Here is a 13,788-nt window from a genome sequence, read left to right on the forward strand (position 1 = left end):
TGTGTGTGTAAGTGTGTGTGTATGTGTCTGTGTGTGTGTGTATGGGTGTGTGTCAGTGTGTGTGTGTGTGTGAGCTGACCTGAGTGTCCTTCCAGCTGGTGATGAGGCTGATTTCCAGTTCAATCTGAGTCTGATGATCTTCGTCGATCTGAAACAGAACCACAGGTCAGCGGGTTCTCCTAAATCAGAACCTCCATCAGAACCACCGGGTTTCTTCAGGTTCTCCTGCGGGTCGATCCACCTCAAACACGTCCAGGTAGTTGTCGATCAGATCCTCCACGATCTTCACCTCGTGCTCGCCCTTCCCGTCGGTCTGGAACAAGCTGGGAGCGAACAGCAGCGACAGGTTCTTGGTGCACATCTGGTTCAGGTCGGCGCACTTCTGGACCCTGATGAAGAGGAGACGGGTCAGAACCAGCAACTGCTCCCCGCCGCCAAAGCTGCTGATGATGAAGACCCTGACCTGTAAAGATGGCTGATGAGCGCAGCCAGAGTGGTCCGGTTGACCCGAGGAAGGCTCCGGATGATCTCCTTGTAGTGGTCCAACCGGGAACGCTTCTGAGGAAGTTCTGAACGGGAAACAAGATCGTCGATCAGGATTCACTGCTCCACGCAGCCAGGTTCTGGTTCTGTTTCCATGGTAACAACTTCATTAAAGCTGAACCCAACTAGAATCCTCTAGCAAGCTAGCTTCATATTTAGCTAGTTAGCGAGCTAAATATTTAACTCAGATCTAAACATTTAATTGGCAACTTGTTTGCAAATTATACAAATAGCTAGCAAGATAAATATTATTCAGCAGGCTAGCTTGCTAGCTAAATATTTGGCAAATTGTACTTTGGAAAAAATTTGGAAGAATTAAGTAGAAAGCCCTCCAAAATGTGATTTTCTAGTGGAAACTCCGACTACCCGCGGACGTCACGCTGCTATGTGGCTCCTCACATCAACAGTAGTAGCTGTGGTGGAAGCACGTTTTACAACACATGGAAAAGTGAGTCTACAGTCAAGAAGTCAAGGTTACATGTAGCGCCTGCAATGATACACTGAACAAATCAACAGTGGTGATTAGTTATGGAAAGTAAAGCTTAAAGACGTTACTAACGATATTTAAATGTTGAAGCCAGTTCTCCAGGCAACTGGCGTAATATTTGGCTAACATCTAAACAGTCGGCAACTAAATGTTTAGTGAAAAATGTAATGTTTCATTTGAAAAATAAATAGTTAGCAGGCTAAATATGTAGCATCCTAATTAAATATTTAGTTAGCTTGCTAGTTAAATATTGATACTGAAACTGAAGTTTATAAATGAATAAATAACATGGTGAAAACATGACTTTGTTTAGAGGCGGTAATCATAACCCAGATTGTTGCTGTTAATGTTTAAGTTTACAATCGGCGCCCCCTAGAGGAGTGCTCTGCACGGAGCCAGACTCACTGGCTGCCTCCTGCCACAGCGGGTGCAGCTCGGCCATGAAGATCGGGTCGTCGATCTCTCTGAAGAACCTCTTCAGAACATCCGTCACATCTTCGATGAAGTGGTCGCCGATCCGCAGTTTGACGTTCCGCGCGTCTTTCCGGAACTCGTCCATTAGCAGCCGGATCCTGGATTTGGCTCCGTTCTTCCTGTAGATCCCCTCGTGGCCCAGACCTGCAAGGAACCAGAACCATGAGTCGAGAGGTTCTGTAGGCGGCCGGGTCCGGAGCGGTTCTGCTCACCGTACTGCGTGATGAAGGCGATGCAGCTGTCCACGATGATGGGAATGTCGTTGCGGCTCATCTGCTGCTCCCGCAGTGCGTTCCCATTTCCGCCTGCCGCCCGCTGGATGTCCGAGAGCCACAGCGAGAAGTCGGAGCGACCCACACCCTGCAGGTGGAGAGTCCTGACCAGAACAGAACTGGAGATGAACCGGGACGGAACCTGAACAGAACCAGTAAGACGCGGTGGAGCCGGGTCGCTCCTCGTCTCACCTTCCCTTCTCCACCAGAACTAGGATGTCTTTCTTCTCCTGATTCTCACTCTCGGAGGTGATACCTTCAACACAAACACAGACAGTCCCACTGAAACCACCAGAACCAGAACCCGGACCAGATCCCAGACCGGGACACTGACTCAGTTCCTGCAGCCGGTTCAGGTTGATGATGTCTTCGGCCGCGCCGTCGGTCCGGGGACAGATGAACAGGTTGGACTTCTGCAGGACGAAGTAGGCCTCTTTCCACTGCTGCGGGTCCAACATGGCCCGGTACCGCAGCAGCCCGACCCGGTCAAACTCCCGGGTCAGCAGGCAGTGACAGCTGAGCGGCGTGGCGGCCTGCCAGACCACAGCAGAACAAATCGACTTATTCTCCTTGTTTTTCTCACAGACTTAAAGGATCTGACCAGACACGTTTGTTCAGGTTTCTGTGAATCCGAACGGAACCAAAACCAAGACGTGAGGCGGATCGGACCTGTCCGATGGCTTTGGTCCAGCTGTGCAGCTCGTCAGCCGTCTCTAACCCGAAGAGGAACAGCTTCTCCGACGCCACGTACAGCTCAAAGGTGTAGCGGAACCTGCAGGATGGACCGAGTAGAACCGTCGGGATCGGACCAAGCAGAACCGTTGTGTTCAGACGGAGCCCTGCAGGGGGCGGCGTGGAGCTGAGCACCGACCTGTCGATGAAGCCGTTGTTGTTGCTGGCGGAATCGGGTCGGCCGACTCCCAGACACACAATGTCCTTCACATCGATCTGCAGGCACGGGTCGGCCGAGTGGTCCGACTCGTACAGAACCAGGGACCGGTCCACGGAGCACCAGAACTTCTGGAAATCTGAAAGGAGAGCAGATTGGGTTTGTTGCCGCAGCAGATGTGGTCCAGACCGGTCTGGTCGCTTGGCGGTTCGTTCTTCAGGAGTTGTCCGACCTTCCCGGGTTTTCCTGGACAGCGTCCCCCTGCCGAGCGAAGACGCCTTGTAGAGGAAGCCGGAGTGAAGGACGGGCTGCATGATCTCATCGTAAACGCTGGGATCTGCAACCAGAGCCAGACGGCCGATCAGTCACTTCCTGTTCCATCGTCCGGTCCCAGATTGGACCAGAGCCACGCAGCCTCTCCATGGTGCGACGCTCCCTGCTGCAGCTAGGGGGCGCCCTGCAGTCAGCGAGTTGGTGATCTAAGAACTCACCGTGTCTGACCAAGTGCTTCAGGAGGATGGCATCCAACGGTCAGACTGGCTAAACGATGAGGTGGAACCCGAACCACACCTACTGAGCAGCTCGCGCTGCCGCCGCGTCCCGGCAGCAAGTCTATAACCTCTGGCAACTTGGTAACTGCTAGTTACCATCAGGAACCGCTAGTAACTGTAACCTTCAGTAAACACTGGGAACTGCTTGTAACTCCCGCCGGACTACTAAGCTTCAATTATCAGTTTTAATTGAAGTTTCCTCTTGATTTTAGCAAACGGTTCTGCTCTGACCGACCTCCTGGCACCAGGAAGCGCCTCACCTGCAGGGCTCAGCCGCTGCCGCTGCCGCTGGAGGTCGTCCGGGTCACCGGCGATCCAGGCCACCTCCGCCTCCGAGAAAATCTGAGTGACGGTTTTCAGCAGCGTCTGCTCGGACACGGCGGAGCAGAGGACCTGCGGGACACACGGAGAACGAGGTGTTCACTGCCGTGGGACAAACAGCTGCCAGCTGAGCGGGTCACAAACCCAGACACATGATGAAGCTCATCAGTCTGATAATGAAGCAGCCTCCCTGCAGGTGTGACAGGGAAACCCCTCCAGTCTGACCTTGAGCAGCTCCTCCTGGCCGCTGAACGCCGGGTGGGCCCGGCGGAACCGGCCTTCTCGGTACTTCTGGGTGATGAAATCCCACCGCTGCTCAGGCGATGCGTCACAGTCCAGCTCCTCGGACGCAGGGAGGCGCGCCGCCCAGAAGTCGTTGGCCCGGTCGTTCCCCAGCATGATGAACAGCTGACACACACACAGTCAGAACTTCCTCCAGTGGACCAGAACCTGCAACCCCACCTGGACGGATGATGGAGGCTCACCTGAACGATCTCGTTGCTCCAGACGCTGGTGTCGAGTTTCAGACTCTGAACCTTAGAGACCATCGTCCCCAGACCTCTGTGCTGCCCTGCACACACACAGTACGTCTTTCTGTCTTCACAAGGACTTGGCAAAGACTTCCATATTTTTCCATAACGTGACCTTTGACCCTAAAACAGGAGTAGTAACCGCCGGATCCTCTGGACCTACTGGCCGTCAGAGCAGTTCTGACCCAGACGTTGCTCTACTGGGCCTACCTGCACAGTTCTTACAGATGACCACACACAGGTTGATGGAGGCCCAGTCTGGGTTCTGGGCCTTGCAGTCGGCGCAGGTCCGGTTGGACCGGTTGGACCAGATCTTCTCGGCGACCTCGTAGTCCGACAGTGTCTCGGCGATGGCTTCCTGCAGCGCCTCCATCCAGTCCCGCTTGTCCCGGTCCGACTCGGCCGTGAAGCTGGAGAGAGAGAGAGGAAGGGTCTGATGTGAGCCGGGTCACCAGAACCTCACCTGGGGCCCACCTGGATGGGCAGGGCCTACCTGAAGGTTTTATACGGCGTGATGAGGTCGAAGCTCCGGTGTTTCCCGTCCCGGATCGTCGCTCCGCGGGCCTCGATGACGGTGATGCCGATCCCGTTCCTGAAGCACTGCGGATAGAGAGGACCAGAACACGACTGCATCAATTCCTGTCACCTTTGACCCCTTCCTCACCTGCCGGCAGGGCGGCTCACCTGCTCGCTCTTGTGGAGCCAGATCTGGTCGGTGTTGATGGCGGCGTACACTCTGGACTTGGTTCCTTTGAGCTCCAGGGCGCCGTGTTTCTGGCAGTGGGATCCAGGTCCGAAGCGGCGCCGCCCAAACACCTGGTGGTCCCGAACGTGTTCCTGCAGGGTGGCCACCCAACGCCGCCTAAGCGCTGCCATGCCACAGCAGGAAGCAGTCATCACCATGGCAACAGCAGAAACAGGAAGGAACTGAGCTCTTGGTTTTTAAACTCCGCCCCCAAACGGTTCGGCTTTAGTTTCAGGTTGAAAACAGGCAGGAAGTCAGTCTGAGTTTGGTTCTTATGATTCATTTGGACAGTTCTTTTAAAACATTCACTGTGTAAAGCAGCCCCACAGCATCATGCTGCTACCACCGTATTTGAAAGTGGAAAAGCTTTGAAAAAAACTCGTTTCAGACGGAAGCGATCCACGCCACTGTGATCCGCCATCTTGGTAGGCAAACGCAGAGCGTACCTGAATCATGGCCTCCAGACCAACAAAAAGAAAATACCTTGACGCGCTTGACCAATGAAGAGAAATAAACAAAATGGCTGCTTTGGGATGGACCCGTATGAGACACAGAATGTGGCTTATTTCCTGTTGCCATAGCAACTTATTAGCAACTCTCATGACAGTTATGGATACCTACAAAAGTGGCTGTCAGCTACAAAGTTCCTGGAAGTGTGACATCACTTAATTCGCTAAAAGTGAGGTGGAAACATGTTCAGGAAAAGTTCTGATGAAGCAAACGCTGCCATCTACTGGTGGGTCTCCGCCTTCATAGAGGAACCACAGTGGACTCTGAACTATGCTAGCTAGCAACCTCTGCTTACAGGAAGGAGTAGCATTGGATGACATCACGAGGATGTAACCAGCAGACGGAAACAAGACTAGTTCACTTTTTTTTTCGTTTTTGAAACTTTTAAAAGTTTGCTCAAAGTTGCCTGACCGGTGATGGAAACATGACTCATGGACAGATTTAGATCAATTATGTCAGTTTAAACCAGACCAGGTGTATGAAAACTTGTGGCTGTAAATGGACCTTCAGCAGGAAGCAGAATCATTAACTTCCTGTCTGTGAGTCTCACCTTCGTTATCCGTCCGAAACACGAAGATCCGGTGACTCGTCACAATCTCAAACTTGTTGTCTTTGGCTGGGCGGGCCATCTGGATGGCAGCCAATGGGATCACTCCTTTAGGGTAGACATCCTGAAAGAACACAGAGGGGAGAGGTCAGAGGTCAAACACCTGATGTCAGGAGATTTCCTGAACCAAACAGCTCAGAACGGCTCTTCGTTTTGTCGGTTGATTTATTTGTCATATTTCATTTTCTGGAATGGTTCTGTTCGTCCTTTGGGTCAGACCGACTCAAAATGACCCGGTCTGACCCGGTGATGTTGATCTGAACCGGACAGGGATTCCTACCTTCTCACTGCCGAAGTACATCAGATTTTTCCCATCAAACTTCACAAAACGTTTCTGGAAAACATAATTCCTGAAACAAAGAAACATCTGGATTAACGGGCCGACCCAAACCCGACACGTCCTCTGGTTCTGATTGAAACGCAGCGCGCCCCGCCCCGCCTCACAGCATGAAGAGGACAGACACACCGAGCAGAGGAGGAAGAGGAGGAAGAGGAGAGGCAGCTCCACAGGCAGGAGGAGACACAGGGAGGAGCAAAGAGGAGGAAACGCAGCACAACACCCACCGATGACCTCTGACCCCTGAACACACACACAGAAACCTGTGAAGCCAGGTGAGAAAAACAAAGCCCAGTTTGAGCAGGTATGGAAATCAAACGCCCCTCTGGGTTGCCATGGAGACAAATATTTCAGCAAAATCTTTGACCTGCGGACACAAGCTTTGGTAAGGTGACTTCATTTATGTAGCACATTTTCAGCAGCAACGCCAGCTAATGAAACATTCAAGATGGCCGTAACGTATGCCAACATTTACCCCAGATGAATTATTTTGGTGTCAAATCAAATCTGGACACAGATGTATGAAGCACCTCCCAGTTGTCCCTTTGTATAAATCAAACGCACCCCTGTGGCGACAGCTTGTCCAGGCAGCCGCTGATGATGGGCGGGGCTCTCTCGGTCAGGGAGGCGTAGCTGGCGTAGGGCGAGATGGTGAGGTCGTCGTCCGCCTCGGGGGGGAAGGAGGAGCAGCGAAGAGGGGGTGGAGCTTCGCCCACGGTGCTGTAACCCGGAGAGTCTCCGGGGAGAAACGCCTGCGACAGCCGCTGCGTCCAGGAGAACTTGTGGCTCCTGCAGGTGGAAACAGAGTTTGGTGATCTGGTTCTGACCCGGATCAGCATTCAGAACCATAAACCCGGCTTCTCTCTGGGTCAGAACCTGATCTGATAAATGGGCCTGGTTTATTCAGTCCTGATTTGGAGGAAAGACTGGAGAACTTTAGGGATGTGTGTTCGGCACCGCTGTGGTTCTGAGAAGGTTCTGGTAAACTGGACCTGGATTAGGAATCCCTGCAGATGACCCAATTCTCTGACTGACTGAAAGGAGCTAAATCCCAAACATTCCCAGTTCTGGTGGTCCATCCAGCAGAACCTGTTCCTGGTTCTGGTTTGTTCAGCTTTACCCATGATCCTCAGCAGCTCTCCCCTCCTCTGCCCGGGTTTCTGTGCCATTGGATCTGGTCCGGTCGCTCTGCAGAACAAACCGGTCAGTCAGCGCGCGGTGAGGCAGTGGGCGGGGCGGGGCGGGGCGGGGCTTGGCGTCTCCACTGTGTTCCCTGTCTGTATTCAGAGTACAACCGTCGTCTGAAGGACAGTCAGCGAGACCGAGATGCAGTCGGCGACCTCCGGTTCTGGAAAACGGCCTCGCAGTACGGACTGATCTCCTCTGGGTCGTCTGTGGAGGCTGGAAATCATAAGACAGACTGGACTGGGTCACGTTCTGGTTCTGCTGTGATCCAAAAGTTTCAGAACCACCAGAACCTGGACTCACCTCTGGCGGATCCTGAGGAGTTGTTGCTCAGAGTGCTGCCGCTGAAAACCCAAATAATCACTGTTGTTACTTTATGTCTTCATATAAACCTTTCTTTGCCTCCATGAATGGTTTTGTTTTGAAGTTTAAGCATTTGGTCAAATATTCTGAGGTCAGCCACGTCCAACATCAGTGTCTGACCTCACAAACACCCTTATGTAGCAAGCATGGATCCTGGAGACCCACCTGTTCCTGTCCAAGTTCTGGATCCGGTCCGGATTTCTGGGCGGTGTCGGCGGAGCTGCCTGTTGGCTGCAGTAACTCCTCCCTCCACTGGGGGCAGCAGAGCTGGGATTGGTGCCCCAGTAGATCTCGTTGGAGACCATCTCCATGCTGCCCCCTCTGGGAGAACCTGACGACCCAGAGAGTCTGGTACCGTCCAAACTTCCTGGTCGGCCCGGAAGAGACGATAGCGGTCGCCTCTCTGCAGAGGAGGGGGGCGGAGTCAGGGGGACGGCGGAACTGCGGCTCAACCTCGGAGGGACGGGCGGTACCGACCCAGCTGCGTCAGACAGAGACAGGCTGCGGCTGGGCCGGGTTCTGCCCACTGGGTTGGGTCTGCGGTCATCTGTGGGCGTGGCCTGTGAGGTCAGACCCTCCAGCACGGTGAAGCAGATGGATTCCTGGGAAAGCCTGCGGTCCACTGGTGCCACCGGGTCCGGTGCAGTGCTGAACTGGACCGGCGCTGTCCTGCGGCGGTTGAAGACGGTTCTGGGTTTGGGGACGGGTTTCATGGCTGGACCGTTCCTGCGGTCCAGGCTGGCTGCGCTTCCTGGTGCGAGCGCTCGGCGGCACGACGTGGCGATGCTTCCTCCCTGCGATGGGTCACAGGGGAGAGCTGCGCTCTGATTGGCTCTTTGGGCCTCCCTCCGCTGGATGAGGCCAACCAGGCGCAGGATCCTCTTCCTGTGTCCCGTGGCGGCTACGCCCAGACTGACCAGAGCGTCATGGTCCAGGTGGGCGCAGTCTCTGGCCAATAGCAGGCCGGCTCGGTGGAAGGTGTCCAGGTACCTGCAGGGAGTCACACTGAAGGTCACATGGTGTCTGAGGGTCACAAGACTGCCATACGGCGGCGGCTTCACCTGTCCAGGTGGATGGACGCCAGGAAGGTTTCAACCGCTGAGCTTCCGTCCAGCGTTGCCATGGTGACCAGCATGGAGTCTGGACCGGGCTTCATCTCCTCCACCAGCAGGAATCTCTGTGGCCATCACGGACCTACAGCCGGGCCGGACGGCAGCTGCTCATCTGAGGGAGACAGAACCGACCCCGTTACCCTGGGAACCAGAACCAACAGGAATATCTCAGACCAGAACCCGAACATCTGGACCTAAGTTCTGGTTTGGACTTGATTTTAAAGGTACGCCATACTTTTCAGATTTTCTTCCAGTTCTTCTCCCAATTGCTTTGGTCCGTCACAGAAACTCCAGACACAGCCAACCTTTGACCTCTGTGGAGCAGGAGCAGGGTCTGAACCCTAAAACATTCCACCCAACAGGAAGTGACATGACCTCAGGACATTCCAGCTCCAGCACCGTCCAGGAGCGGCCCAGTTCCTCACCAGAACCAGAACCAACACAGGCACAGCTCTTCCTTTGTTAGCGACGCGCCCTGCAGCTCAGAGCTACATCCTCAGAGGCACTCCCTGCATCCGGTGAGAGAGTGTGTGTGTGTGTGTGTGTGTGTGTGTGTGTGTGTGTTTCAGTAGGCTGTAGGATGCGATTGCTCAGAGACAGACAGGCCGGATCGGACCGGCTGAGGCAGAACCTTCCATCACTTTGATCTGTAGAACTTATTTAACCATTGAATTGAATTAATTGTCATGTTTTGTTTTCTTTCTATACAGTCGTCCTGAGGAGGAACCTTTGTGTTCGCATGTTTCTGGTACGACCGTAAATCTTACGCACAGCTAACAGCTGGATGGAAGCGGCTTCTCTCTGTTGAACTTCAGTTGATCTGATTGGATGTCGGAAAGGGCCTATCAGAGACTCATGCTTTAAGTTTCTGAAGGTAATCATTTTCTGATAACTTAAAAGAAGGCTGATAGGCTGGTATCAGCCTGTAGACGGCATCTGGATGCTAACATGTAGCAGCTAAAGCTAATGTCAGCGTCCACAGTCCAAATTCCTGAAGAAGCTCCATGAATAATCAGAGAAACTCTGGAAAGATGCACAGATAGAAAAACACTAATCTGATGCAGAACCTGAAGAACAGATTAAAGTCTACAAATATCTGATTTAAAAACTGTAAATTTCTCTTTGGTTCAGCTCATTTATTCAGTAAATGGTACTGATTTTGTGATTAATCAGTTTCAGACCCAGGGCTGCCCAGTGGCGCAGTTGGTAGAGCTGTTGCCTTGGAGTAAGAAGGTTCTGGGTTCAATTCCCAGCCCAGTCCAGATGCATGTTCTCCCTGTGTATGGTGGGTTCTCTCTGGGTTTTCCAGCTTCCAAAAACATGACTGTCAGGTTAATTGGTCTCTCCAAATTCTCCCAAGCTGTGTGTGTGGTTGTCTGTCTCCCGATCCCACTACGGCACAAGGGTGTACAGAAGATGGATGGATAGTTTCAGACCCCGCTAACTGCCTATTTCCACACGAGCCTAGCAGAACTTTGAAGTGGAAATGATTTTATGCAACCAGAGATCTGAAAAGTGTGGCATCACACCCAGCTTCCTGCTGAAGGGCAAAAAGCTGCTGGCTAATGATATCTAGCATCAGTTTTAGCTGTTCAGTTGTCATTACAACACATTAAATCTTTTTACTCCTGATACAAAAGAAAAAAGGTTACAGGGCTTTGTTACCTTGTTATCTAGTCATAGTGTGAGGAAGAAGTTTAAGAAAAAAATATCAAGGAAGAGGGAAGTAGGTCAATTATGCTAGCTTGCTTGTGACAAACTTGACATGTAGATGTGCTGCAGAATTCAGTTACAGTTCAGTAAAAATAAAAGCGACATAAACACCAACTCTGACAGATAATCAGGTGTTTAAATTAGCTAATCACCACTGCTGTGCTGGATCAGCTAATAGTAGCGGTAGCTAATCTAGCACAGCGATCACTCAGTAATAATCACAAAATAAACATTGAACCGACAAACGTAAAACTGTAACAGACTGAATTTTCTGTTATTTGTGTTGAAAATGTTTGAGTGTTTTTGTTGTGGAATCCTGAAGCTGTTATCCATCAGTTGCCATGGCAACGGGTCTGTGTGTAGCGTAGCCAACACAAAAAGCAAGAAAAAGTTAGAATACCAGTGGTGTTGAGTGGTTTATTTTTCCCTTTGCTGTGACGCACTGCACTGAATTAATCATACCAACATCTCCAGGTTTCTCTTAGTCAACCGGATTGCGGATGTAAAAGAATCGTTTCCTCGCCCTCGGCTTTGTGCGCATTCACAAAATATCCAGATGTAAATAGAAACATGCAACAGCTCCATAGACAGTTTTAGTCAGAACCAGGTCTTGCTGCAGGTCCAAGTCCATAAAGGCAAAACTGTAGAATCTGCTCCTGGTCCGACCTTCTCCTGCATCAGAACCTTCTGGGTCAGAGGACCCGAGAGCAGCAGCAGAAAAGAGATCCTGAGAACAATGAGAACAAAAATATCCGCAGAGCGAGGTTGGCAGCGTCCAGCGAGAAGACAAAGCCCAGCAGGAAGTGAGTCACTGCCATTTCTTCCTCTCAACCTTTCCCTCATCCAGACCGCAGCAGCTGCTCCGATCCCAGACCAGCCAGAACCGGGCCAGAACATAGATTCAGGTCAGCCAGAACCCGGACCTTTGCTGGCTTCTCAGGAACTCACCAGCACAGGTGAACAGGAAGTGGTTTCAGCATCCGGATCATCCAACTAATAGTAGCGGTATTCTAGCTGGGTTCGAGCCCAGCTAGAACCCAGTCTCAGAGCCCCACATCTGACCCGTCTGGCCTGGCAGAACTGGAGCAGAACCATGGCAGCGGACAGGAAGTTGTGGTCTAAAAGAGGAGCAGAGGAAGTCTGCAGCAGCTTCTCTCCTCGTTAGTCAGACGCTCACAGGACGGGCTGAGTCAGCACCGCTTCAGGCCCAAACACACAACTTTTACCACCAGGTTCTGACCCAGTCCAGACTGTGGGTCAAACCCAAGAGCAGCTGGAGTACCATGTCGGTGAGAATACTCAAGAAGTGAGGCAGGAAGTTGGTGAGAGCTGCAGATAAAGAACAAGGAAACACAGCAGGAGGATACGCCACTCCCATCCAACTTCCAGATCCAAACGTAGCTGGAAGACGGGAAGGATCGGATCAGAACCGAGATCCGAAATTCAGACTGATGGACTGAAACTTCAAATACAGACAAAGGGCCAAAGGTCAATCTGATCCTCCACACAGTTTATATTGTTAGTCACTCAAATCACAGCTCTGATGTCGTCTCCATGAGGCTGGCAGAGAGCGATCCGATCAGTTGCTTCAAACCAGCCTGGAGGGCCTCTTCTGCCCCATCACCATTTCCTAACAGCCATCTTCCCAACAGCTCGTCTCTTCACCACCAGAGACTCATATTCAGAGCAGAGAAGAACCTATCATGGTCCCATCTCCCCAGAGGAGGTTTTGGTTTGGAGACGTTAACATCCTTGACATTAGCATAAAACAAATCCAAAGTTTTGTTTTCTCTGGTGGAGCAGCTGAAAAACTGGTGAAACGTTGGCAGCGCTGAAGAGACTGAGGCATGATTAAAATCACCAGATATTGCCACAAATGCATTGGAGTGTTGTGTCTGTATCCTAGCAACAACAGAGCTGATGACAGCACATGTTGCTGAGGGTGGAAAGTAAACAGCTGCCAAAATAACACTGGTACAACACAGACTGAAGCCCAGTGGGCTGATTTTCAAAACCCGAGACACTGGCAGACAAAAAACCGTCGGAGTACCGGGTTCGACCGGGTGTGTCCATCCACACGGCAAGACCAACACACCACACGAACCGATTTCTTTCGCCGACATTCAGATTTCAGACAGAAAACCCCCTGTATCACATGTGAATTTCGAGTAAACAAACACGAATGAACAGCCTTTTCTTTATGACCTTTATGTCACGTTAATGATGAAAAGTTGGCGGGTTCATCACCTGCGGTTCCAGATTCCCTCCAGCTCCTCCTCGTCATTTCTGGTGATATTCCTTGTACGAAATGCTGAGTAAATATTCATGCTGTTTCCACTCATCATCTCCGATGTCCACCAGCCTCTCGGCTGCGCCATGTTTGGGTTTCCCCTCCATGCTTACGTCACCACGCTTTCTGATTGGCTACCTGTCACATTCAACAGGCTGCGTTCTCACTCCCACTCGGGAAAAACCCCACAGGCTGCGATGAACTGGCCAAGACAACCCAACCTGTTGAACATGACCGATGTTGGATCGGAGCCGTAACGTCACACAGGCAGGATCATCGGTTATCGCAGGAGACGATCTCAGAACATCGACATCGTGACACCGCACCTACTAATGGCACTTCCAGTGGCAGGTGTCATTATGCGCCACAAGTGCCACTGTTTCCGGGGCTAGCTGCCAGTGTTGCCACCATAGACATTGCCACCATGGTTGCCACTGGCTTCGGCAAATGGACTACATATCCCATGATGCTTTATAACTAGTAGAAGAAGAACTTGAAGATAGACGAAGAAGAAAGAATTTCTCAGGGTTTTTTTCACAGAAAGACTTATGTTAGCTGAATTCCTACACGTTTTGTATGATTCGTTCATCCTATTTATTCACTAAAGTTCATCTGAATTATCCAGACGACTCCTTCCGTCTTTGAATTAATCAAATACACAGCAGGTATCAGGGATGCCATTGGTTTCGGCACCTTTGTAACAGCTGAGTCTGGCTTCCACTAGAGCTGCTGTTAGGTGTCCAGGATGTTTCAGAGCTGTCACAACTGGTGCCGATGTTTTAAGGGATGGCAATGACAGTTTTTGGAAAACGTGTTACTTATATTGCCTGTTTATACATTTTTATTTCAATGGTAATTG

The 13,788-nt window shown here is 51.5% G+C and overlaps 1 protein-coding gene and 1 long non-coding RNA gene across 2 annotated transcripts in view; one reads left to right on the top strand and one right to left on the bottom strand.

The window, feature by feature from the left end:
- The window catches only part of arap3 (ArfGAP with RhoGAP domain, ankyrin repeat and PH domain 3), a 25,024-nt gene that overhangs the window by 7,929 nt on the left and 3,307 nt on the right, over positions 1-13,788 (bottom strand). The window contains 24 exon segments of the mRNA XM_007577863.2: positions 76-148; positions 242-389; positions 464-569; positions 1,436-1,648; positions 1,717-1,880; positions 1,969-2,032; positions 2,111-2,309; positions 2,446-2,548; positions 2,648-2,804; positions 2,898-3,002; positions 3,477-3,609; positions 3,763-3,945; positions 4,023-4,108; positions 4,278-4,477; positions 4,561-4,667; positions 4,752-4,936; positions 5,873-5,993; positions 6,210-6,279; positions 6,831-7,055; positions 7,387-7,452; positions 7,577-7,667; positions 7,755-7,795; positions 7,980-8,804; positions 8,876-9,038. Of these exon segments, the coding sequence (XP_007577925.1) occupies positions 76-148; positions 242-389; positions 464-569; positions 1,436-1,648; positions 1,717-1,880; positions 1,969-2,032; positions 2,111-2,309; positions 2,446-2,548; positions 2,648-2,804; positions 2,898-3,002; positions 3,477-3,609; positions 3,763-3,945; positions 4,023-4,108; positions 4,278-4,477; positions 4,561-4,667; positions 4,752-4,936; positions 5,873-5,993; positions 6,210-6,279; positions 6,831-7,055; positions 7,387-7,452; positions 7,577-7,667; positions 7,755-7,795; positions 7,980-8,804; positions 8,876-8,970 (3,760 nt within the window). The 5' untranslated portion in view covers positions 8,971-9,038.
- Positions 1-13,788, top strand: part of LOC107833803 (uncharacterized) — a 21,293-nt gene that overhangs the window by 5,423 nt on the left and 2,082 nt on the right. Inside the window, exon 2 of the long non-coding RNA XR_001659569.1 lies at positions 5,042-5,047. This is a non-coding gene — a long non-coding RNA (uncharacterized LOC107833803). The remainder of the gene's footprint in view (positions 1-5,041; positions 5,048-13,788) is intronic.

The sequence above is a fragment of the Poecilia formosa genome, unplaced genomic scaffold, assembly GCF_000485575.1.
Source record: "Poecilia formosa unplaced genomic scaffold, Poecilia_formosa-5.1.2 Scaffold458, whole genome shotgun sequence".
NCBI lineage: Eukaryota > Metazoa > Chordata > Actinopteri > Cyprinodontiformes > Poeciliidae > Poecilia > Poecilia formosa.